The sequence below is a fragment of the Pagrus pagrus genome (assembly GCF_965226575.1).
Source record: "Pagrus pagrus genome assembly, chromosome: 14".
In the NCBI taxonomy this organism is placed as follows: Eukaryota; Metazoa; Chordata; class Actinopteri; order Spariformes; family Sparidae; genus Pagrus; species Pagrus pagrus.
The window spans coordinates 29,500,034-29,524,396 of NC_140198.1; the positions used below are offsets into that span (position 1 = coordinate 29,500,034).

The 24,363-nt window shown below is 40.5% G+C and overlaps 1 protein-coding gene across 21 annotated transcripts in view; it reads right to left on the reverse strand.

Annotated features, from left to right (window-relative positions):
* Nucleotides 1–24,363, reverse strand: part of dlg2 (discs, large homolog 2) — a 355,738-nt gene that overhangs the window by 235,719 nt on the left and 95,656 nt on the right. For 15 of the 21 annotated variants that reach the window (XM_084373882.1, XM_084373903.1, XM_084373902.1 and 12 more), the window contains exon 4: nt 23,080–23,148. In XM_084373882.1, coding sequence (XP_084230008.1) covers nt 23,080–23,148 — 69 coding nt within the window. The other 6 variants (XM_084373890.1, XM_084373889.1, XM_084373885.1 and 3 more) reach the window with 4 other exon arrangements.

Below are 24,363 nucleotides of genomic sequence, written 5' to 3' on the forward strand. Positions count from 1 at the left end.
TAGAGTTAGCCCGCTTTGGAATGTGCCAGTCTGAACGCTTTCTTAGCCCAGGGCTAACAGCTCCCTTAGCCCAGGGCTAACAGCTCCCTTAGTCTGGGGCTAACAGTTCCCTTAGCCCAGGGCTAACAGCTCCCTTAGTCTGGGGCTAAGCGCATTCGGAAAAGCACTAATGATGCAGACGAGTAAACTAGTTAGTTACAGACTCATGCCATGTTTACAGTGTGTTAAACATAAGAAGTAACTCTAATTGTTAAGCTGCTGAATGTGACGTATTCTAAGTAAGATATTGAGGTGTTGGTAAATAAAAATATTATGATTGTTTTGCAATGGGTTTTGTGGTCAGAGACTGAGGCATAGGTGGATCACACATAGCCTGTGTAACTAGGCAAAGGCTTACCCTTAAGGTGATGATACTTATGTGGTTAGCTCTACTTGCACTTAGTGCAATGCTCCCTGAGAGTGATAGCTGCACCTCTCTACCAATAAGACACCAGGAGCAGGTTGCAATGATCATTACATCAGACAGCCTGCTGGAGAATTGGAAGTTTGATGTTTTCCTTTACAAATTAATTGGGAACGGTTCAGGTTTGTGTGTTTAATACTCCTTGACAAATGAACATCTGTACCTGGAACTAATTTGAAATGTATGGGATTTATCACCACATTTATTAATTGGATTAAAATGATATATAAAAACCCTAAATCTAGAGTCAGGGTCAACGGCCACTGCTCTCATTTTTTTGAGATACAGAGAGGGACATGTCAAGGGGATGTTTTGTCTCCATCACTATTTACATAGATCACATATAACATAGAGCCGCTAGCAGAGATGATTAGATCAAACCCCCAAATGCAAGGAATAGATGACCAAATGGGTATTACACATAAGATTGTGTTACTCACAGATGGTATTTTACTCTCTATAACAAACCCCGAAGACTCAATTCCAGTCATAATGAATGATTCAAAAAATTAAGGAGAATTATAAGGCTATAAGATGAATGAGAATTAATCAGAAGCCATGATGATAGTTGGAAGCTGGCCTCCTCATTTGAATAGTGTAGCACACTTCCACTGGACTAATGAAGGCCTTAGCTTGATATAACTGATTGTTCCTGGGAGTAAGAGTAATTCCTAAATAGCTAACTATGAGGAGCTGGTTTTACAAATCAAGTCATACATCACTAGATGGAGAATTTTACCTCTCTCTTTATTGGGACAAATAGAATCAATTTGAATAAATGTGCTACCCAGATTTCTTTAGTACCTGCTACTACCTTCAAGATGTTAGATAAACTTTAATCAAGATACATCTGGCAGCAAAAAAGACCCAGAGTTAGACCTTAAAACACTCTTTCTACCAAAACACAAAGGTGTTTGCCAAATCTTTAGAACGACTATTGGGCAGCCCAACTACGTATATCTGTGAAATGGATTAATAATGATGTGGAGACAGGATGGGTAAATTTTAATTCCAGGGAGCCTTCTCCAATCAATAATATTGTTGGGCAAAGCACATTAGGAATTCGAGCATGATTAAAAACAATTGGATACAAAATACACTGAATGTGTGAGAAATTGTAAGGAAAAAGGGGAGAGGGCGAAGTTCAATATCAAGGGCCATTTAGATAGTAGGCAATACAGATTTTCATCCATCTTTGTGTGATGGGGTTTTAAAAGGTGGGCAGAATCAGGTCTGGTTACCATTCATCACTTAATGGTGGGAGTTAGTTTGATATCATTTGCACAGCTTCAGCATTGGACCTATTCCGACAACTCACAGCGAGTGGGAAGTAATTAGGAGAACAGGTGTCGACCAATAATCTTTTATACTAATAATTTGAAAGAAAATAATTGGATTGATAAAAGGTATACATCCAACATTTATAAAAACTTTACAACATTCAGGAGACATATCTCATATTACAGCAAAATGGCATTTGGAAGCTAATTTCATAATAGGGGATGAGGAATGGGAGGAAAGTCACTCAAGTAGTCACAAGATCTGAAATTGTCCAATGTCAAAATAATTCAACTGGAAAGTTAAGATTAGGTACTTTAGGACCCCTCAAGTGTTGAGTTTGTTGGAGGGCCCTCACCATTATGCTGGAGAGGCTGTGGAATGATTGGGGATCATGCACATATTTTTTGGGACTGTCCAAAACTGCTGGTCTGTTATATTTTGGGACGTATGCCGAAAGGAATACTCTATGGGGATAACTTGCACAAAAAATGACAATCATTTCATGGTTGCAGAATCTACCCCCCACAGTGCAACTGTTGTGCTTTTAGGCAACATTAATAGGGAATTTGTTTAAAATTTGGCTATCAATAATAATTAATGATTATCAGGGATAATTATTAATTACGATAGATAATAGGATCTAATTCACACAAGATCGCCTCGGAAGAACCACCCTCGATGAAGGGAAATGAATTCATTAAATCAGTCCCATAGAAAGGTACTTAACTGTCAATATTAAATAGACAGCATGAAGGTTCAAAAGTCTTGTATTTAACACAAAATGAAAACACAATCTAATTAACATGTACTTTATACGTGTGCGTGTGCGTGTGTGTGTGTGTGTGTGTGTGTGTGTGTGTGTGTGTGTGTGTGTGTGTGTGATGTTGTGCCAGGTTAGAGAAGATGGTTAGTTGCATGCAAAGATCCTGAGTCTGTGTGAAGCATAATTCAACTAATGTCAAATTAGCTGTGTAGCAAAGCAAACTACCAATAACCTGACTACACAGAGATCACAATAATAACACCCAGACAGTGGATAGACCAAATACATTCATAACATGTGCATTACATCAACCAGAGTTAAACAGTCCTGTGCTATGCTATGCTGTGTGCTATCTAGGCCCAGTTCAACATTGCCACTCTTTGAAGAAACGATGCTCGTGGCTCCAGATGAGCCAAGCAGGAGAAGGTTGTAATCCCAATGTCGAATAGTGCTGTCCTTGCTGTGCAATGTCCAAAGAAACAAGGTGGGTGGAGGAAACTGGTCGCTCCTTTCCTTTGCAGGAAGAACAGCTTGTTGCTATCTTGCTTCCTGTTCCTTGGATTGTGTAGTTAGCTGGCAAGTTTTGCATTGCAACTGCTGGTGCTAACTGAAGTGGAATACTAGCAGGACCTTGCGTCGCTGCTGTGGGGAGAAGTTCTTTGGCCCTGCTAGAACTGCAGCTGGCAGCTCTCAGGAGAAGAGCTGGGGGCATGGCCCAGTGGAAGTAGAGCTGGAGAAGAGATGTGTAGAGGAAAGAAGGGCAGGCAGCCCTGTGAAGGAAGAGGCGGAGAAGAGCCAAAACAAAGGAAGGAGCTGGAGTTTTGACTACCTGGTCAGTGGGGGGTCTGTCACCCTGACCAATGATAGCTCAAAGCTGGGTCTCTTGGCAGTCTTTGCACCTAGGTGTGAAGACTGGGGAATTCTGGGGAACTGAGTTCAGAGTCCATTTTGGAATCCACAATGAACAACTTATCTGTGGACTCAATGGACCAAGAAACTGAGACAACTGCACATTATGGAAGAAATAACTGCACAATTACACTTGAAAAGAGATATATGTGTGCCCCTTTTTGCTTGTGCTATTTATTTATTTATTTTTAAATGTTTCCTTCTGGAGAACTGATTGTTAGGCTAACTGAAAATGTTGGAGGAGCTTTGTTGTCAAGGAAGGTTCAAGATTGTATGTGATGAATGTTTTACCTTGATTCTTAATAAAATTAGTTAAAAAAAAATAAGTGCACAACAGATGGAATGCAGATCAACTTAAATGAACAGAGACAATACAAACAATAATGTTAGTGTTAAATAAATGTTAATTTAAGTTCAATCATTGTCTAATTTGGTATTATTAATACATTGTATTTCATCACATGCAAAATGTATCGTCCATAGGGCAACCTGCTCTCTTAATATCAGCGCCGGCCAATAAAAAACTCATATCGATCGACGACTTGTGTTAAATACTTTATCAATTCAATACTTTCTCCCACTGTATACATACATATTCACATGTACATGTATACCTGTGAAAAATCTTCCCCGGAATGTAGCATGCTGCTTTGCTACTGTTCACCAGTCTTACTGTATGTACTGCCAGTCGTTCATTCATCTGTCTGTCTGTCTGTCTGTCACCTACACTACAGATATCTCTCTGAAACTGACGAGCACAGCCAACACTGCCCACAGAGTGGTGTTTTCCTCTCTCCTATCTTTGGCGAATAACAACAGCTATACAATATAAATACATCAGAAACAGTTGTCATTATAGTCAGTGAAATCAATGGTCACTTTTTAAACAAAAAGGTGTCAAAATCCAGATGAGACAGATGATCTATAAACAGCAACAATGGCAAGTATCAACACACTCATATAGGAGTGGTTTCTTCCTGTGTTTTTTATTTTCATCCCATCTATTTTCCTCTAATGCTGGCCTGTAGCACAGCACTCATCATGGCCCCAAAGCATTACATAATGTGGCTATGGAATGAAAACTGCATACCATTAAGCTGTGCACACTCATCACGGAGAGCTGAATACTTAAAGTGGTAGAGCTGAATATAATTTTCAGTGTCATGCAAGATCTCATGACATGAGCATTAAGAGAGGGTGCTCCTAAAGAACTCAGTATGACTGCTCTCATGCATTCATTATGAATCAGGAGACTTAGTTAATATTAACACTGTGAGGTTAGGATGGCAAATCGTCACTACAGTGCTTCACAAATAGTACAATAGTACTGTTTTAACAGTAGTCCTGTCTCCTGAAACCTGTATCACTGAGGAGGAGTGTTTCAAAGACCTAATCTTAGGTTTTGCATTGTATGGGCTGAAGTTAAGCATATTAAGACTTCTGTCTATATATATACTCTTCCAGACCTATTCAACACTATAGTATGCATTATACCAAATTACAGCTGCAGAGTAGCTGCTTAAAAAAATAATTGTATCTCACAGTTGACACAAATCAGAACTTCTGAATAATTTTATAGTTGAATGCATGTTCTTCTTTTGATTTTCCTGTCAAAAAACAAATCGTCATTCCCAAAATTGATCACTGCCACTACGAAGACTCAAAACATCTCATAATATCACATGGTCACATGATATCAGGTAGCATTCGGTTGAAGTGGTCACTTACATACAATATACCACTGAACTAGACCAACAGCGCCTGAACACACCACCAGATTGGTCTCTGTGAGGAGCTTTCTCGAGTTAGCCCTCTGATAGAACGATAACCAATACTTTGCATCTTTCTCAATGCAAACTGTGATAGGCTTTATCTCCTTAGCTGACAACAGCGTCCACTGATAACAACACTGTGAGAGAGCAGTGACACCAAAGACAAAATAGGAAAGTTGTCAGCCATAAAACCGAAACAATAAGCCTAATGACGCTCAGTTGAACTGCAGGTAACTGCAGTCAGTTATAATTTTCTGTGGGTTCATCACTACGACACCTTTCACATTATCCATAGTCACTTCATCTATTGTTTGTATATTAATACTGATTAGAGCAGCTTTTTGGATACCACAGACACTGGGGAACAAGTGATGAAGTAGAATCTCAACGAATTTGCCGAGCAGGAATTGAGTTCGGTCAGAACACCCAGCACCAGATGCAGTGGATGGAAACCTGGGTGGTGTTGTCTCTGAGGCGACATGTGGTTACTGGCTGATGGGTTCTTCCAAGTCTCTCTTCTGCAGTGGTTCGGCGATGGAAAACTGCCAGCAGACATTCCCCCAAGAAGCAGCATAGTGGCTGTAGTGTAGAACAGGGCAGTCTGCCTGGATCTCTCTCTCAGCGGGTTGATGGCAAAAATATTGCTCTGGTGTTATTGGCTTTGCCGGATAACTTTGCCGAAAGATTTTATGCTGGCCGAACGACACAAAACTTTCAAAATCTTCGGGTAAAAAATGCAAGGTTTTATAAATTTCTAACAAAGTTATAGTAGGCTCAGTTGGCATTGAAACTTGACTGCCAAATTAAGAATACAAACTTGCGCAAAGAAAAAACAGGCAAAAATAAGTATATGAGAACAAATGAGAGTAAGACAATAAGTCAAAATATAAAGGGTAACAACAAAAAGAAGACGACAAGAAAAAGAAGCACATGACAGGTAGATAAAGGTAGAAAAAGCAGAAAAAGCACGAAACACACGTTTCCATATATATCATCCACCATGAACCATTAAAATATCAAAAATAAGCATTATATATAAAGGCATATAAACAAAAAGAGAAAGAAACACAAAAACATTTACATGAGTGAATTCCTCTTTCAGGCAAATTATTGGGAATAATGTTAACTTCATGCAAATAACTGTCAGACAAAGAGTCAATCTTGGTGTTGTGTTTATGTTGTTATTTGTTGTGTTCTGTCCGAGTGTTTGGACAGATGCTTTGGCAACATTGTTGTTAAACTTTCATGCCAATAAAGCCCCTTTGAATTGAATTGAATCAGTAATTCCTAGCTATATTGCTAAATCAATTGGGATACTACAACATTTCCTTCACTATTTGTAATACGATTTGTCCTTGTTACTCACTTCTCTAGATACATATTTATGTTGAAGCCATTACCCATACATGAAGTAAGTATTGTCACACGTTAGAAATGCAACGTAAATCTTAAATTAATAACTCAGGCTTGGAAATTGTTAGAACATTAGACTGGAATTTTCTTTATCAGGAACAAGAATTTTGACTGAATGTGATGAGCATAATGGAAAATTAATGAAATAGTTACTTTATACTGATATACTTTATACTTAAAGGCTGATGCAAAGGTAGAAGCATTTAATGTTCAGTCAACTTGGTATGCAGGCAGATTTACGACCCCTGCTGTTATCTGCCAGGCTTCCCAGTCGAAAAAGGGGGTTTTCAGAATCCATGTGTGTTTCAGGGCTGTTACAGAAAGGGGGCTTCACACTGTAGTGTTACTTATGGTCTGTCTGATGTTGATGTCCACAGCCATTAAACTAACAGCCAATACCAATTAAAGATGAGGTCTGATTATTCCCAAACTGTAGAACAGACCCAATCTTCGTCCTGTGGTAGTGTCGTTTGTCCTTTTGGCCCCGGTAATATCACCAGGCCTCTATTGTAAATCAGTTTGAGGTGTTATGCTCGTCCTTCCTTGGGAGTGGGCAAACTCTCCAGTTTGGATGGCATCATTAATGATAGTTTTGTGGCTGTTAAGTGGGGAGGAATCAGTTTGTTTAAAACCAGACCTAAGTCTACCTTAGATGACCTTGTTGTGGAATGTAACTTTGCTGAGCTGTGTCCACTACACAAAAAAAGATTTGGTAAAAAAGACTTTTGGCAACTCAAAAAAATCTGCCAGAGACTATGTAACTTGTAGCAACATGTGATAATTACAGGGTACTCGCACACTGAAATTGCCTATCTCTTAAATCAGTTACTTTTATCACTTTTATCTGTTGCATGTTAAAATGTAGTTTACCTAGAGCACAAGTGAAAAAGAGCCACACAGTCAGTGGATGTACTCATTAAAGTCAGTAAGGCAGCATCAATCTTGCGGCTAGCATTAGCCACCATAAGCTACTGTACCAGTAATATCAGACCAACTAGAATGTAGCAGTAACCATAAGTGTACTGAATTTAGTTTTATTGTTATGATTTTGAGAAAGATTGTGTTTTTTACGCTTTTCTTAACAGCTTCAGTCTCGCTTAAAACAGATCTAACCTATGCTGGGGTGGTGTACACACTCAGGATTAGAGGTGTCACAATTCCCCCAATCCACGATTTTTCAGCACTGACGGTTATGCTATTGTTAGACTTAGACTGTTAAGCCCTGAAAACTCTCATTTACATTTTGTTTTAGGTGTACTTGAACAAACCATGAGTCCTGTAAGCACACATATCCTTTGCCGTATGAAATGCAGATTTCAGAGTTTAAGACGTGCACCTGAATGCACCTTGAAGTCCCTATGAGTGTGTCAAACTCAGGCACAGACAGACAGCAGATGACAGAAGCATAGATACATAGCTACAAGCATAGTTTTTTACTAAATGACTTTCAGTACAAACCGTTAGTGTGGCAGAGAGTCTAATGGGGGTGTCACTCATGCCGTGACATACATAACACAGATGCATATCACTGACTCTCATACAAACACACAATACCACTCTCTTTTTTTTTTAATGCTATTTCTTCAATAAAAAAATTTAAGAAAAATCATGCCCACATTTGCCACTTGGTGGACTCTGTTTCTGACTCAGAAATATTATACAACTATATTTGCACTAGTTGTAGAAACCATGTACTGGAGAAAATGAGACACATTATGTATCTGCAACTTAGAAGCTGATTCTCTGGTGTAACGTGCATGAACTCAGCAGTAACAACACATGACACTCTCTCTACTCTCTCGAGCAGTTTACGTCACCACAATATCAATGACAGGGAAGTAAGCCACATTAAAACTGCATTCATCTGAGAACGGGATCACTGTAAATCATCTTGAACTGTACTGTGTATTCTACATCACTAACAATTTACTGATCAAGAGAAATGACTTGCAGTTCAGTCCAGATGTGGGGTTATAGTCAATACTGCATTTGATTTCGGCTCATTTCAATCAATTTTCTATTTAAAATCAAAATAATGACACCCCTGCTCGGGATGGTAAAGTTTCAGCTGATTTTAGCAGACATGCTGAGTAACAGTTAGAGTTATGGTTCTCTTCTTCCAGTTCTCTTGCAGTTTTTGGCCTTTTCGTGGCTTTATTGATAGGACAGCATTGAGAGGTGACAGGAAACGGGATGAGAGAGCGTGGGGTGACATGCAGCAAAGGGCCACAGGCAAAATGCACAACACAAAACTCTGCATCTTTGTGCATGTCTTAATACATCTACAGTGCATGTACATGTCTAATTTAAAGTACTGTTATTAATTGCTCTCTTATTTACCTGTAAGTGTGATTTTTTTTTCAAGGACACTCAATCTGACTGTCAAAATAAGTGACATGTTTAATACAGCCATTTAAAACTTCACAGTCTCCTATGAGTGCACAGTAAGGTTCAAATGCTGTCTGTTTTTAATTTTAGCTACCTACAGTCAGGTTACCTACCACAGAGCTACTCATCAAGCAAGTCACTCACAGTATGAATGTTTTTGGACGTTTAACAGCAACTGTGGCACAATAAAAAGAAATGCAGTGCCGTCTAATCTGTTTTTTGTATTCAAGCCCAATGCTGTCTTTCTGAGTAAGCACATTTTCATAACAGGAAGAGCAGCATTACCCAATCCCCATTACCCCTCTCAAAAATCAAAAAACAGATCCAGGTTTGGCTAGGTTAAAGCCATCTCTAGTATTAAATTATGTAACATTCACAACATAATTTCAAATCTTATATTTCAGAAGCTGTAAATAGTAACTTTATTGGCCGCGTTTCCCAGATTCGTTAAGAAGCTCTTAAGTGCTAAGATCTTCTTAGGAGCGCTCTTAAGAACGCTGTGAAAGAAGGATGTGTTTCCCAGAGTCGCTCTTAGCTTAAGAAGATCTTTCACTAAGAAGGAAATGTAAGATCGAGCTGACCCACTCTTAACAGCCTTCTTAGTGACCGAATGCTCAGTGATCAAGCGCGTCAGGGAAATTTATATCATCCACTTTGCGAAATAATAAAACAATGCTCAATGTTGAAATGCGCTCATAGCTGCGGACCACTGGCGCAAGAAAAAAAAATAGAAAATGGTAGATGAAAAAAAAACCTTTTTATTGAATTACACGTTTAAGTTTTCCACAACATCTGCATATATGAGTTTATAGTACTACACATAAAAAAACAACAACCCTGTGGCATTTCACAGATATCAAGGGAACAGATGTATTAAACTCAGCTGAACCTCATCCAGAGAGGCTTCACCTGCTACTCTACAGTATATAAATGCGTTGCCAAAGTCCGCGCGTGTGAGAAACCACAGCTGCAATACAGCACATTCTCGCTGCGAACCAACAGCGTCGCCGTGCGCGAAGCCAGACGGTTTACATAAATGCATACGTGCGTCAGCACTTCTCCCCACTGGACGTGCTGTCAGACCGGGCTGTCCAGGCAAAGTACCGGCTGCCCTGTGCAGAGATCCAACGGCCGTTGGATCTCTTTGCCTGGACAGCCCGGTCTGACAGCGCACACACACACACACACACACACACTTATGCGCTGATAAAGAGGTGGGTGATCGATCTGCCTGGCATCGATTGATTCAGCACAGCAGCAGCGCGGTGGACAGCTCCCACTAAGAGCTTCTTAAGAAGCTTCTTTGGCTTGATCTTAAGGTTCTCCTAAGAAGGCAGTTAAGAACGCATCTGGGAAACACCCGTATCTTAGCGCTCCTTCTTAGCCGAACCCTTCTTAAGAGCCTTCTTAAGTCCTTAAGAACGATCGAATCTGGGAAACGCAGCCATTATCAGTTTCAGCACTAGCTAATGCAAGTAACACCTTTCTAAGTTAATAAAGGTATTTATTCTTGTCTATTATGGCACACATGCAGAAATGACTTTTTGTGTGTAAAAGAAATGATCATCCAAATGATCCAAATTATTATTATTATTATTATTATTATTAGTAGTAGTAGTAGTAGTAGCATATTATATTATATCATATTATATTATATTATATTATTAGGAGTATGGTTTAGACCTGCTCAATTTGGAAAGTGTCATGAGATGACTTTTGTTGTGAATTGGTGCTATGCAAATAAAGATTGATGATGATGAAATTGATGTTGGTTAGTACCTTCAGAATCTATTTTTCAAAAAAACACCATCAACAAACTGAATCTAATGTTATAAGACTTTCTTCTCTCAGAAGGCAACCACTTTGAATGTGCATGCTGGGTGAGGGGCAGCACACTAAAGCTGGCTTGGTAATGGCTTTCATGCAAAAGACAGCATAAATATTCGATCATGGCTTCCAGGATATCAACATGCTAAATGACCAAAGAGGTCTCTGCTCCTGCTACACATGTGTTCTACAACATGAAAGGAAGAGATATGTATGTGTCCATCTTAACATTTCCAGCCAGGACAGTATGCATATTCTCTTGCTGGATGAAGACTGTCTATACAGCAAACCACTCAATGGAGATTTTCCACTTAAATGAAGAAGAGAGCTCTGTCAGTTTCACTTGGAATGGTCTATGCATGAAGTCACTGTGACCTTAGTGTGATGTAAAAAGGAGGCAAGGAATAACCTTTTCACTGTTGTTCTCAGTAGCTGCAGTTGCAGTACATGCACAATATTTCTTCAATCTGATTGAAATCATTCTTATTAGTGATTGCAACTGAACTGTTTACATGGACGCTAAATAAAGTGATCAGATAAGATGTGTGTTTACATGCCCAAAGTATTAAATCAGAATATAACTTTGACATGCGCAAAGTGGTTTGTCCACTGTGAAGCATTTTATCTGCGGGAAATATAAAAGAAGAAAGAGGATAAACTTTACTGAGAATATTAGCTCCATTCCTTCACTCCACCTGTTAAGTAACACTTTCCAGATGGACAAACATCATGTCAGTGGATTCAGGCTTTGTTCAGTTTTTCAAAAACTTGTTTGAATAATTTACACTATTAACTGTGAGCTATGGTCAGTAGGCTAACATGCTCACAATAACAATGTCAACATGCGATGTTAAGCAGGTATAATGTTTACCATTTTCAACATCTTAGTTGTGTGATATAGCATGCTAGCATTTGGCACTAAACATAAATACAAATACAGCTGAGGCTGAGGGGAAAGTCACTAGTTTTGCAGGTCATAAACTAAAGTACTGGACAAATGAACATTTTGACCTGATAAAGGTGTTGTATGGAAAACGCTATGGTACTTCCAGTACAGCAATGCTTTCTGGTGTAGTAACGCATACTGAGACATACATATCACATAAAAACATGCATGAGTTACTAAATAACTAACACAAAGGTTATACAGCATTTACAGTATAGTGGCATACTCCTGTATGTTCTACATAAAAGGAACCATAATTATGTAAGAGAAATATTTACATATAAGAGTTTCACAAACAGAAGAGTTCTTCACTAATGTGAAGAAGAGAAAGATACAGCGTCAAAGCACAAGAGTAAAACATTGCTATGCTATGATGAAAGGATTACCCACTCCAGTGATGTAGTGGTCATTTACACAGTGGGGGGTCTACAGTACATGCTCAGTGATTTTCTCAAATAAATTACTGCATTAGGATTTGTATCAAAATTGTGCAAATATGTTTTTGCTTACAACCTAAGCCAAGTGGACTCTACAGCTTTCAGAAGTGCTCGTGTTCTGTGTGAGCAGAGGGCCACAGCAGAGCCACAAGCCAAAAGCCAGCTGACAGAAGTTCAACCCAACTTCTGCTGCCATATCTCAACAGACAGGAAGCCTCGTTTTCTCTAGTTTGCTGACTGGCACACATGCTGTGTGGGAAGACGTGAATCATTTTCTCAAACACATACACGCTCAAACTAAATATGACAACTCACTCTGTCAAGCCATAATAACCCACAGTTAATATATGCTGAAAGCCTCCTACAGCAACAATAAAAAATCATTCATTTGACTTTTCACTTCAAAGAAAGTGATGAAGACTATCAGGATGGTGAGGTAAGACAAAAACACGTGTGCACAGGCAAACATTTATAAATAAGCAGAGCTTCTTTCCTCCTGCTTCACTACATGCCTCACTCTCCCACAGCGTTCAGTCCATGTCTCCTCCTCATCTCCTCTCCAGTGAATCATTCACTCGTGCTGTGTCTCTTACCTTAGTGGTGACAATGCAAAGACAATCCATGCTGGCCGGACAAAAAAGGAGCTCTCAACCTATGCTCAAATTCATCACCACTGATATCACCACTGGAGGAAAAAAGCAGGAAGATGGAGAAAAATGATACCAGTGTGAAGAATCAAGGAGTATGATAAAAAACAGGCAGGGGCTGCTAAGGAAGAAGACGAAGAAGAAGAAGAAGAAGAAGAAGAAGAAGAAGAAGAAGAAGAGGACATACACGCATACACACATGCTCACATAAACACACTCACACATGCTGGCAGGGGAGAGAAGCCACGGCGGAGACGTTACTGCATGTGGGCCCCTTGTGAGGATTGGGATGCCTCCTCCACAGCGCTGAAGGCAATCAGGTCTCCTAACGCCATCTCAGAGCCGAGCATGCGTCATCAGTCAAAATACACACACACACACACACACACACACACACACACACACACTAAAAAACGCTTAGCAGCTGGCCTGTCTTCCTCCAACAACCCTAATCATTCCTTAGCTTCTCTCCCTCTCATTCATCCTCTGTCTCTTGTTTTCAGTTCATCCTGTCCTCCTCTCGCCTGTCTCCAGGCTGAGCAGCTCGGCAGCGTTATGGGATGAGAGAGAGAGGGAGGGGAGAGAGCGAAGGGCACGAGCGTCAGCTTAGCGGAATGAATTCGATTCCCATCCGCTGTCTCTCACTGGCTATTAGCTGCTGTTGCAGACTGCTGGAACTTAATAATAACACAGTGGCTTTCATTTCACCTGCAGAGCAGTGGCAACACTGCCGTCCATTTTGTGTGTGTGTCTGAGTGTGTGTGTGTGTGTGTGTGTGTGTGTATGTGTGGCTAATTTTAATACTGTTGCATCATCATATCCATCTTATCATCATTGTGATGTACTGTACCAAAGACTCACAAAGAATGCAATGCAGTCCTGATGATAACAGTAATGATAGAATGAAACAAAAACCACCAACTTTTTACTGACCACCTACTTATGTTACAGCAACAGGACTTTGGCATTTAAAAATTTTGCTGTCAGTTATTTGGCAAAAAACTAAAATACTTCAATTAGAACAATTCAAATAGTGGGATGGACAAATGTTTAAGTGCATGCACTAACCTTTAATGGCCACTCAAGCATGCTACAATTTAAAAACTGAGGGAAAGCCTTTAGTCTGACAACAATTAGTCTTCTCCAGAAGTGCAACACTCATTTCACAGCGCTGCAGTGAATCGCTGGCGGCAAGCTTAGTCAGTGGTCACCGAAAATAGCGACAGTTACAGCTAATGAATAGTAATTCATCAAACATCAACACTTTTATATTGACTAATATATCTGAACAGGGGCTACACCTTCATAACAAAATATATTGATTTCACTTGATAAAAGCACCTGATATAACCAAGGATTAATCAAAAGTTTTAGTAATTCACCTAAGTAGTAGTTAATAAGTAAATTCTCACCTTTAAGGCCGATCCATACCAGATGTGTTTAGCTTTGATTTGTCATTAATTAAATGTTCTGGATATGTTCTTAACAGTTTACAGGTACTAATGTTTGTCCCTCAGTAAGTGAGAGTCTTAGCTTGTTTTTAAAAATGCATTAAATGCAGCTTTATTTCAAAATAATCAAAAGACTTTTCAACCATATTCTTCATATGCCGAATACACATACCCATCCTGAAAGGACACTACTACTATTTTAGACTTCATTACAGTGCTGAAGTACATAAAGGAGATCATACAGCTCTATTAGTGTTTTGAGAAGCTCTAGCTCAGTCTCTCAGTGCTGTATCTTAATAATCAATAACCTGCTATGCCATTCAGTAAGATCACAGCTCCGAGGGAAACATATCCACTCCAATGTTCAGACCTTCCACCTCTTTAGACTATAAGCCTTTGAACTACAGCACATTCCCCCACCTAAACTGTCCTTGTACCTGTTTGCTGGAGCCATCCTGCTGAAGAGGTGTGTTGCAGAATCTGACCTTGATTACTGCTTTCATTTGTGGGCAAAGGAGCACCCATGCACTCCCACTCTAGTTGTTCTTGCTGAACACATTCACCGACTCAGACTCTCTCTGCCAGAGCAACAGGGCTAATCTTTTCAGGTGATGCGGCTCAGGCAGCTTCAACTTATTGCATTAGAGAGAGGGAATGTCTTAACCCCCTTTGTTCAGGCTGTACTGTATATACAGACTAGGTGTGACAAACTTGGATTCGTCTGTGTAAATAACAACAGTGCTAACAGACTAGGAGATGGATTTACTCAAAAGCCTGCTTTACTCTTTGACCTTGAAGCTAGCCTGTACCTGACCCCAACATATCTTTCAAAGACACTTTCTGACATAGCCACTAAGAATCATGAGATCTGCTCTCGAATTTAGTTTAACACTCCACTGAACCTAAATGAACACAAGATAAAGTCTTCATCAATATCAATTACTGATGAGACTCATTTCAAGAAGCATGCAAGCCAGGTATAATGTATGCACTAGTTCTTTTTATTTAAATATTTATTGACCTAAACATAAACATGTTTTTTTTTCTACAGATATATTCCTCACTTTCAGTCTTTCTGAAGAGCACTCGGAAACCAAAACATAAATCAGCAAGTACTCCACATTACTGACTGAAAAGAACATGTGTGGATCTCATATCACTAACTTAACACCAAATCCTGCATATTACGAACATAACTGAGGGACACAGAGTTAAATTCACAGTAGTCACTACTATGGATTAAAAAACAAAACAAAAAAAACCAAAAACTATACACTTTTTCATATAAAAAAACAAAGTGTGTTTTTTGTAGTTTGTGCATTTTAAAACCTCCAGTACAGAAGGCACTATTGCCTCTAGAGAACTGGACACTGGAAACATCTAGAAGTAGCTCGAGTAGAAACTGCACTCTGAAATATTTTTACATTCTTTGCTTGACTGGCGTCAGCAAGAAACTGATTTACCAAACTTCTCCAGTGGTAGAGCTCTCCTATTGTTGATCTGATTGGTTCAAGTTAGCCAATGATGTGACAGATGATTTGAAAGTGCCTGCACTTTCCAGTTTACAATTGACATCGACCAATAGTGGATTTTTAAAGGTAAATAGGATAACAATAGCTTGGAGCACAATGAAGCTAATAGCCGATTAGCACTAACAGAGCACAGTCTAACTGAACTGACTATCTAACTCATTCTAATGACGATGCCTGCAAGTAAAATGAAGGGACTCCAGGGTGCCACTATTTTGGTTGCACATGCACCCAAATCTGTGCGACTAAACATATTTATTGGTCGAACCGGTGCACCAATTATTCAGCAGATCAGATAAAAAAATGTCCAAAAGGATTTTAAACAAAGGATATTTTCTATTGATCATCTTGTCCTAAAAGTGTCTACCCGGATGTGAGACCCGGATGCAAGAGGACGCTGGCGTGAATATCGCCGCTTCTCAATCTGTAGCAAAACTGCTTTTTCTGTTGAAAAAAGAAAGCCAAGTTGTCTCTACAAGCTCTGGGACTGTGCTACAAACCTTGAAGGCTGCACACCTGAACAATTGGCTCCACAGACTCACCTTTCTCCGCTGATCAGCTGTTAGTCCTGCCAAACCGCTGTTAGCCTAGCAACGCTAACTTTCAAACCGGCGTACTCAATACTCTGTGGGCTATCCAACATTACTCCGCTGGTCCTCCCTCCACCACAACCTCAGGATTATTCACCGTCTGGCTCCTGTATCGCCCTACTGTGGTCTCCCCTGGCTTGCGGCGATGTTGGATGGTCGCTGCTCTGCCGCTGCTGGAATGATCTTCAAATACTCAGCGCAGGAGCTCCTGGACCTCTGCTGTCACTTCACTCCAAACTCCTTCGCTGAGATTAAATCTCTCGCTCCATTGCACCGCCACAACGTCATCAAAACCAACCACAGGGGCGCACATTGAGCAATCTGAGACCCTTGGCTTGTGTGAATGGCGCTGTTTCGTCCACATCCCCTGCATCAGCATCTGTGAACAACACCGCAGCTTTCATGCTGCTGAATCCTCGTTCACTAAACAACAAAGCACTACTCATCCATGACATCATCACAGACAGGAAAATCGACTTTCTTTGCCTAACTGAGACATGGCAGCATCAGCAGGACTTCTTAACTCTAAATCAAGCCACTCCCCCAGGATATGTTTACATACAGAAGCCCCGCTCCAAGGGCCGTGGTGGTGGGCTGGCAGTCATACATCGAGCCGACATCCTGGTTAAACAACTTCCAGTGCTAAATTTCACCTCATTTGAGTGTGCAGCCTTCTCTCTGGCTGGGCATGCACAGCTACAGGTTGTCCTCATCTACTGCCCTCCAAAAGCCTCCACTACCTTCCTGTCTGAGCTGTCTGAGCTTCTCACCTCCATCTGCTCAATGTCTGCATCTACCCTCCTGCTTGGTGATTTCAACATCCATGTGGACTCCACCAGCTGCCCCTTTGCCTCTGAATTCCTGTCACTCCTGGACTGCTTCAACATCACACAGCATGTTGAAGGTCCCACCCATGTCAAAGGCCACACGCTGGATCTGATGTGCTCCACTGGCACAGCTCCCTCCCATCTGCAGTGCCTGGACCTCGCTGTTTCAGACCACCATGCTGTCCTCTTCACTGTTCCTGTCCATGTGCCCAAACAGCGCATAAGTCGTACCATCACATACAGGAACATGAAGACAGTGAACACACTGGCCCTGACCAACATCCTGGCAACCCACCTGGCCTCTGGTCCCCTTGACACCTCACTGGATGGGCTGGTGGCGCACTGCCACCCCCCTACCACATGCACCTCTGACACAGATCGCTGATCCTCCCACTGTTCCCCTGCCCCAGTGCTCTCTCTCCTCCTTCTCTCCTGTGGACTCCATTTCTGTTGCTAAGTTGGTCTCCCAGGCCAAAGCCTCCACCTGCTCTCTGGACCCCATGCCAACAACTCTGGTGAAGTCTTGCCTGCTTGCCCTTTGCCCCCTTATGGTGGACATTATCAACTCATCCCTTGAATCTGGCATGGTACCGTCCATCTTCAAAACGACTGCAGTCACCCCCATCCTCAAGAAGTCAGGTCGGCTGGTAGCTATGTAAGTCATCTGGATCAGATGACTTACATAACTACCAGCCGATCTCCAACCTTCCTTTCTTAAGCAAAATCCTGGGAAGAGCAGTTGCTGCCCAACTCCATCAGCACATGTCCAACTATGAGCTCTATGAACCCCTTCAGTCTGGTTTCAGGGCATGCCATAGCACAGAAACTGCCCTCATCAAGATCACCAATGACCCCCTAATCGCTGCCGATTCTGTTCACATCAGTATTCTGATCCTCCTGGACCTCTCTGCAGCCTTCGACACAATCTCCCACACCATCCTCCTCACCCGCCTATCTGACTACCTTGGCCTCACCAATACAGCACTCTCTTGGTTCCAGTCTTATCTAACAAACAGAAAACAGTTTGTCACCATTGGAGACTCCAGTTCCCCCCCCCCCCCCAGCTGCAGTCAACCAAGGCGTGCCTCAAGGCTATGTGCTTGGACCCCCCCTCACCATCTACATCCTCCCCCTTGGTCAGATAATTCACAAACAAGGTCTCAACTTCCACTTTTATGCTGATGACACTCTGATGACACAATTATATCTCTGCACCAAACCATCCACCCAGCTACCCCCACAGTCACTCGTCAACTGCCTGCACGATATAAAACTCTGGATGACATCAAATCAACACAAACTAAACACCAATAAAACAGAGCTTGTGGTTGTGGCCTCCAAGGCGCTGCTCCAGAAGGTTGGAGATCTTCTCCTGTACGTGGATGGCTGCTCTATCTCCCCATCCACGGAAGTCCAAAACCTGGGTGTCATCCTCGATTCCACGCTATCCTTTCAAGCACACATAAAATCCATCACCTGTGGCAGAGACCCTCATCCATGCCTTCATCACCTCCCGCCTGGACTACTGTAATGGAGTCCTGTCTGGGCTCCCTCCCAAAACCCTGGACAGGCTCCAGTATGTGCAGAACTCCGCTGCCAGGGTCCTCACCCGCACCAAGCCCTGGCAACACATCACCCCCACTCTCATCCGCCTTCACTGGCTCCCAGTCAAATCACGCATCACTTACAAAATTCTCCTTCTGACCTATAAATCTCTCCATTCCCTCGCCCCCCAATACCTGTCTGACCTCCTCTACCCCTATACCCAGTCCTGGAAACTGCGTTCATCAGGCACACACCAGCTCTCCATCCCTCACACCAAACTGCAAACCCTCAGCGACAGAGCCTTTGGTGTGACAGCCCCCACTCTCTGGAACACTCTCCCAGCTGAAATCCGCAAACAGACTTCTCTGGAGAACTTCAAAAAAGACTTAAAAACCTATCTCTTTAATAATGCCTATGAGCTTTAGGTCCAGCCCCAACAATCAACTTTTCTAGTTTTTTATCTTATATGTATTTTTGTTTATCCATCTATTCTTTGTTTTCTATGTTCCACTTTGTTAAGCGTCCTTGGGTACCCTGAAAGGCGCTATATAAATTAAATGTATTATTATTATTATTATTATTATTATTATTATTATTGTTGGTACGGCAGGATTTCATGTACATCTTGCGCATGTGCAGTATATGTCTGTCTGTGTGTGTGTGTGTGTGTGTGTGTGTGTGCGTGTGTGCATGTGTGAGACATTCACATTCTTTGCCCTTTAACAAGATAATTTGTGAGACATCACAATTTTAAAAACACAGTTTTCTTCATTTTGAATTGTTCCATTGATAATTTTTTCATCATGAAAAATACTGCAGTGCTTGTTCCACCTGCCCCTGGTCCTGAGGTGCCAATTATGCAGTTTTCTCTGGTAATGTTTTTTTTTTTTTTTCAAATACAAAACAATACAAAACAAAACAAAACAAAACAAAACATGTACATGTGTACATGCTGCCTGCACTCCATAAAAAAAATAAAAAAAAATAAAAAAAAGATGATTATCTATATGAATCAATCATTAAATCATATAACAGCGGGACCAAAGAAAAAAAAAAGAGGAATAGCACGGGAATTCAAAAAGCAGGCAGCACATTTATCATTTTCACATCCCTGTATGTGATTTAAAAAGGCAAGTGGCCTACATAAACAAACAAACTAACAGAAATAAACAAAACAAACAACAACAACAAAAAAAAAAAAAAAAAAAAAAAAAAAACAAAGAAGGAGAGAAAGAAAGAAAGGGAGAGGTAATGTTTACCGTAGCAGGCCATGGGAGGAGAGGAGGGAGACGGCACACAGACAAGGGCTTAAGAAGCGACCCATGACCAGATCATCATGGTTTATGGAGGATATTTAGAATACTGTCATCATACAGGAGATATTGGCTATACAACGTGGACCAACCCGCGTTCATGTGAATCAGCTGTCAATCTGTGTGCTGGTGGAGAATCCAGTCTGCAGTCTAGTTCAAACACTAGACACTTAACTAACAGCAACCAGAGGATTTGGGAGCGACACTGAGCTTAGAACGTTTTTGTAACACTTCTAAACTTCTGTCCATACTTATTCCACTCCCTCTCTTCCACCCATCCACACAAGCTTGCTTTCTCTCTTTCTATCGATCTCAGCAGTACAATATGTTATAAAATTATCTAATTACTACTCACCCAAACCTCAATATTTAGAGCCAACGCTATAGTTTATAGTTTTAACATTACGTTCAAACTTTTATACATCAGGATTATTGGAGGTTGATTTATTTTAGCATCAGCACTTGTAACATTATTTACATTACATTAAACAATTGAGGTCATGTTATTTCTTGTTGAGTGTGCTGTGATCTAAATGAGAAAAACATTCATTTGCACCTTCATTCCTGTTAAAATTAATTTACATAAGGTGTTAAAAAGTTAAAGTTATGGCTTTGCAATGACTGCAAAGCATTGGTTATGTGAAGAACAAACAAGGCGTCTTCCTTTAATACATCAAAGGCTACATTTGTGCAGCAAAGTGATGAAAAGAAGCAACAGCCGACACCGAAAAAAAACACACTTGTTGCTTAAAGAGTCAACTGAGAAAAAACTAAAATTACGACAAGGACCACCCCAGTCGGAAAGCCATCGATCTGAAAATCATGGAGTGTATCGCACTGGATAACTAGCCTTTTTCTATCATTCAAGATGCCGGATTCACCAAACTTGTGGAGTTCCTCGAGCCATCACAAAATTAGGCATAATGTGTTAATTCCACAATAGGAGATATGTTATGTTGTTACCTAACAGTTTTGGTGTAAAAAGCCTGCATATACGGTATCGGGTGATATCGGTATCGGAAATTAAGAGTTGGACGATATCGGAATATCGGATATCGGCAGAAAGGGATCTGGGGAATTTGGAGGCCCGGTCAACACCTTGGGCCCTTTATTGTGTTCCTAGAGCTGTTCCTGAGCAGTGTTTGTGTGTGTCAGGGCACATTGTCCTGCTGGGGGGCCAGTGCCATCGGGTAGTGTTGTTGTGATGAGGGGGTGTACTTTGTCCACAACAGTGTTTGGTTGGCTGGTGCGTGTCAAGTGGCATTCACATGAATGCCAGCACGCAAGGTTTCCCAGCAGAACATCGCATTGTGATGAGATGAGACAATCAATGTTATTCACGATACCTGTCAGTGGTTTTAATGTTGTGGCTGATCAGTGTATGATCACTTTAAACGGGCTATTACAATGCAATATGAAACAAAAACACACAATGAAAGCTTTCCTTTAAAATTAATAACTGTATTTTGCAGTTTTATAATGATGAAATATCATTGGAGTTATTGGCTATCTTAAGTCCTTTTCTTACAGTACATTTTTGTGGATACAATTGTCTGTGTTGTTTAACAGTAAACATGAGTCGACTTTTATTCCTGAAAGAAATGTTTGTGTTTTGGAATGAAACCCATCAAAACCATGCTTTTCTCTAAGATTTTTTGCTTGCCATCAGTTCTAGGTTTACATGTAAGTAGCACACTGTGCTAAATGTGTGTAGCAGCATTGGTTCAAGTTACAATTAAACCAATTTGAAATGTAAAAAGACACTGCAGTTTACTTTCTTATGATAGAGCATCAATTATCAGTAATTTACTTATTGGCTGGATAGCACAAACTTCTCATGCTCAACATTTTTCAGTGTTAAAATTAGTGAATTAGTGCCGTGATTAACAAGCTCATTGCCTGTGCTTGTGACTGGAATCACGAGTGGAATACAACAGACTCTGTGGGACATTTCATCATCAAAGTAACAACAGAACCGCATATGTGAATAAGAGAGACTAGCACAATGGACATAACTTTTTCTTCCCCCTTCATAGATTGTCATGCTGCTTCATGTTGGAGTTGTGCTTGTGAACTTGTCTGCGTAGGAGAGTCACATGGTTATGTTGTTCAAGTCACTATGTATAGTACAAAGTGGACCCACTAGCTGTAAAGTCGCATGTATGGAGCCGACGTGCAAAAACACTGTGTGGCTGGTGGAGGCTGTGCAGCCAAAGGCCACTATCAGAGCCAATTTCCACTGATGTTTGTAAAACATCCTATTGCCATCAATTAACTGGCCAAACCAATTAATCAGTCTAATCAATGAATCAAGTCCTCTAGTTTCTAAGGATAACTTCCCAAATGGTTCTGGTTCTGGATCTGGATCTGGCGCATCAGATTACACATCCTGTAACATTTCAAGTATCAGCAAAACTAATTGCATACAAAATGTTTAATTTACACATTAAATAAAGAAGCTCTGTAGTTGCTAATCACCTCATATCCGCAAAGATTATCAAACTGTAATGTTTACCAGGACTGATCACTTCCTGCTCCCGTCATATTAACAGACAAAGTAGAGTTTATATCATAATGTCCACAGGGATTTGATATTATTGGCAGTGCAATCTACAAACTGGTCCCAAGCCCTTGAAACACATTTCCCTTCCTTGGTTGAACAAACTCTCATGTCATTTTGTGAGCTCATTGTTGCGTAACTGAGTGTTACATCAATGAGAAAAGATGTATTGGGCTGTGTTTCATTGCAGTGTTCTACCATGCTATGAGTGGTAATGTCACCAAATCAAAACATTAGATCACAGAATAAAATGCACCAGAATGGATTCTGGAAACAACAACACAATAGGGTACTTGGTGTGATGTATATTTCCAATTTAAATGTTTTTTTAAATTGAAAAATCCCGCAAATGTAAGGCAAAACTTGCACATACCATACATACACAAAAAATAATGAATGGCTTCCAGAGATAACTCACCACATAGGTCTTGGTAATGCTCTCTCCCTGCTCCATCCCACTAGGTTCTGAGCTGCTCTGCTCCCTCTGCTGGGAACAATAAACAGGTGCATAAGTAACTCTTCAAAACAACACAAACACATTGACCTGAAGGTACAGATACAATCAATAGATTGTGTCAGGTAACGTGTATTTTATAGCCTTGCAAATGCAAGGTGGATAGGCATAATACACATACGTGTATTGATGAACTACATTACAGGTTTAAGGTGCGGCATGTCGTTTTTGGAAAGAAATTGTAATCAAAATAGAAAAATCTTCAGTCATTGCTTTTCAAGACTGAAGATATTGAATAAGCAAACTGTCCTCACAGGGCAACACAATTTTTTTTACAGTTTTACTTTGCAGGACCCGTTTACATATAATAGCCACCTTTATAGCTTTACACAGCATTCTGGGGACCTTATTCTATCTAAGGACACTTGTTTGTTATGGAAATACTGTACTTCAAATATATTGAGTTTATATTATTACCTGATTAATATTGTAAATGTTATCTTTCTTAGTTTAAATGTCTTTTACAAACTACGCAGTGCTCCTTTAACACTGCATTCTGAGTTGGTACAGTGAACATTGAAATATTTCAATATATGGCATGTAATGTAAATCTAAGAGGAAAACTAATATAACTTGAAATGGGATTTGAAATGTTGACATTTAACAAGCCAGTGTAACATTTATTTTAAATGCACAATAATAACAAGACGCAGTTTTAAGGGTTATGCAAGAATTGGCAATCACAGATAGATAGGTCAGTCTGTCTGCTGCTTTGGTAAGTCTTTAATTGGAAGCTGAGATAGAGTAAGCCTAAAGTAACCCATACAGTATGTCGAAATGTGTCTGTCATCATGTCTGTCCTACCGACTCTTCGTCACATTTCTGCCCCCCCCAAAAAAGCGCCTGTCCTCGACGACAACACCCTCTGTTGAATGGCAGTGATTATGTGACGTGATTTAGAGCAAAAAAATGTAACTCACTATGTCTTTGTCTCTTTTCACTATTGTGTTGTTGTAGTTACTGTCTCTGGCAACTTGCATTGAAAAAAAATCACAGCGACTGTGAGCCCTCAACTGAGACTTCAGTGAACTTTCCCCCAGAAAACAGCATCCCTCCCCACAAGTGGGAGCCAGAAAGGGTCCTCTATTTACTGATGTAAAACTTATGTAGTTATGTAATTTAGAGCAAAAAACATTCCACTATATATGGTGGGTCAGAATCTCAGTCACAACACATTATAACATCATC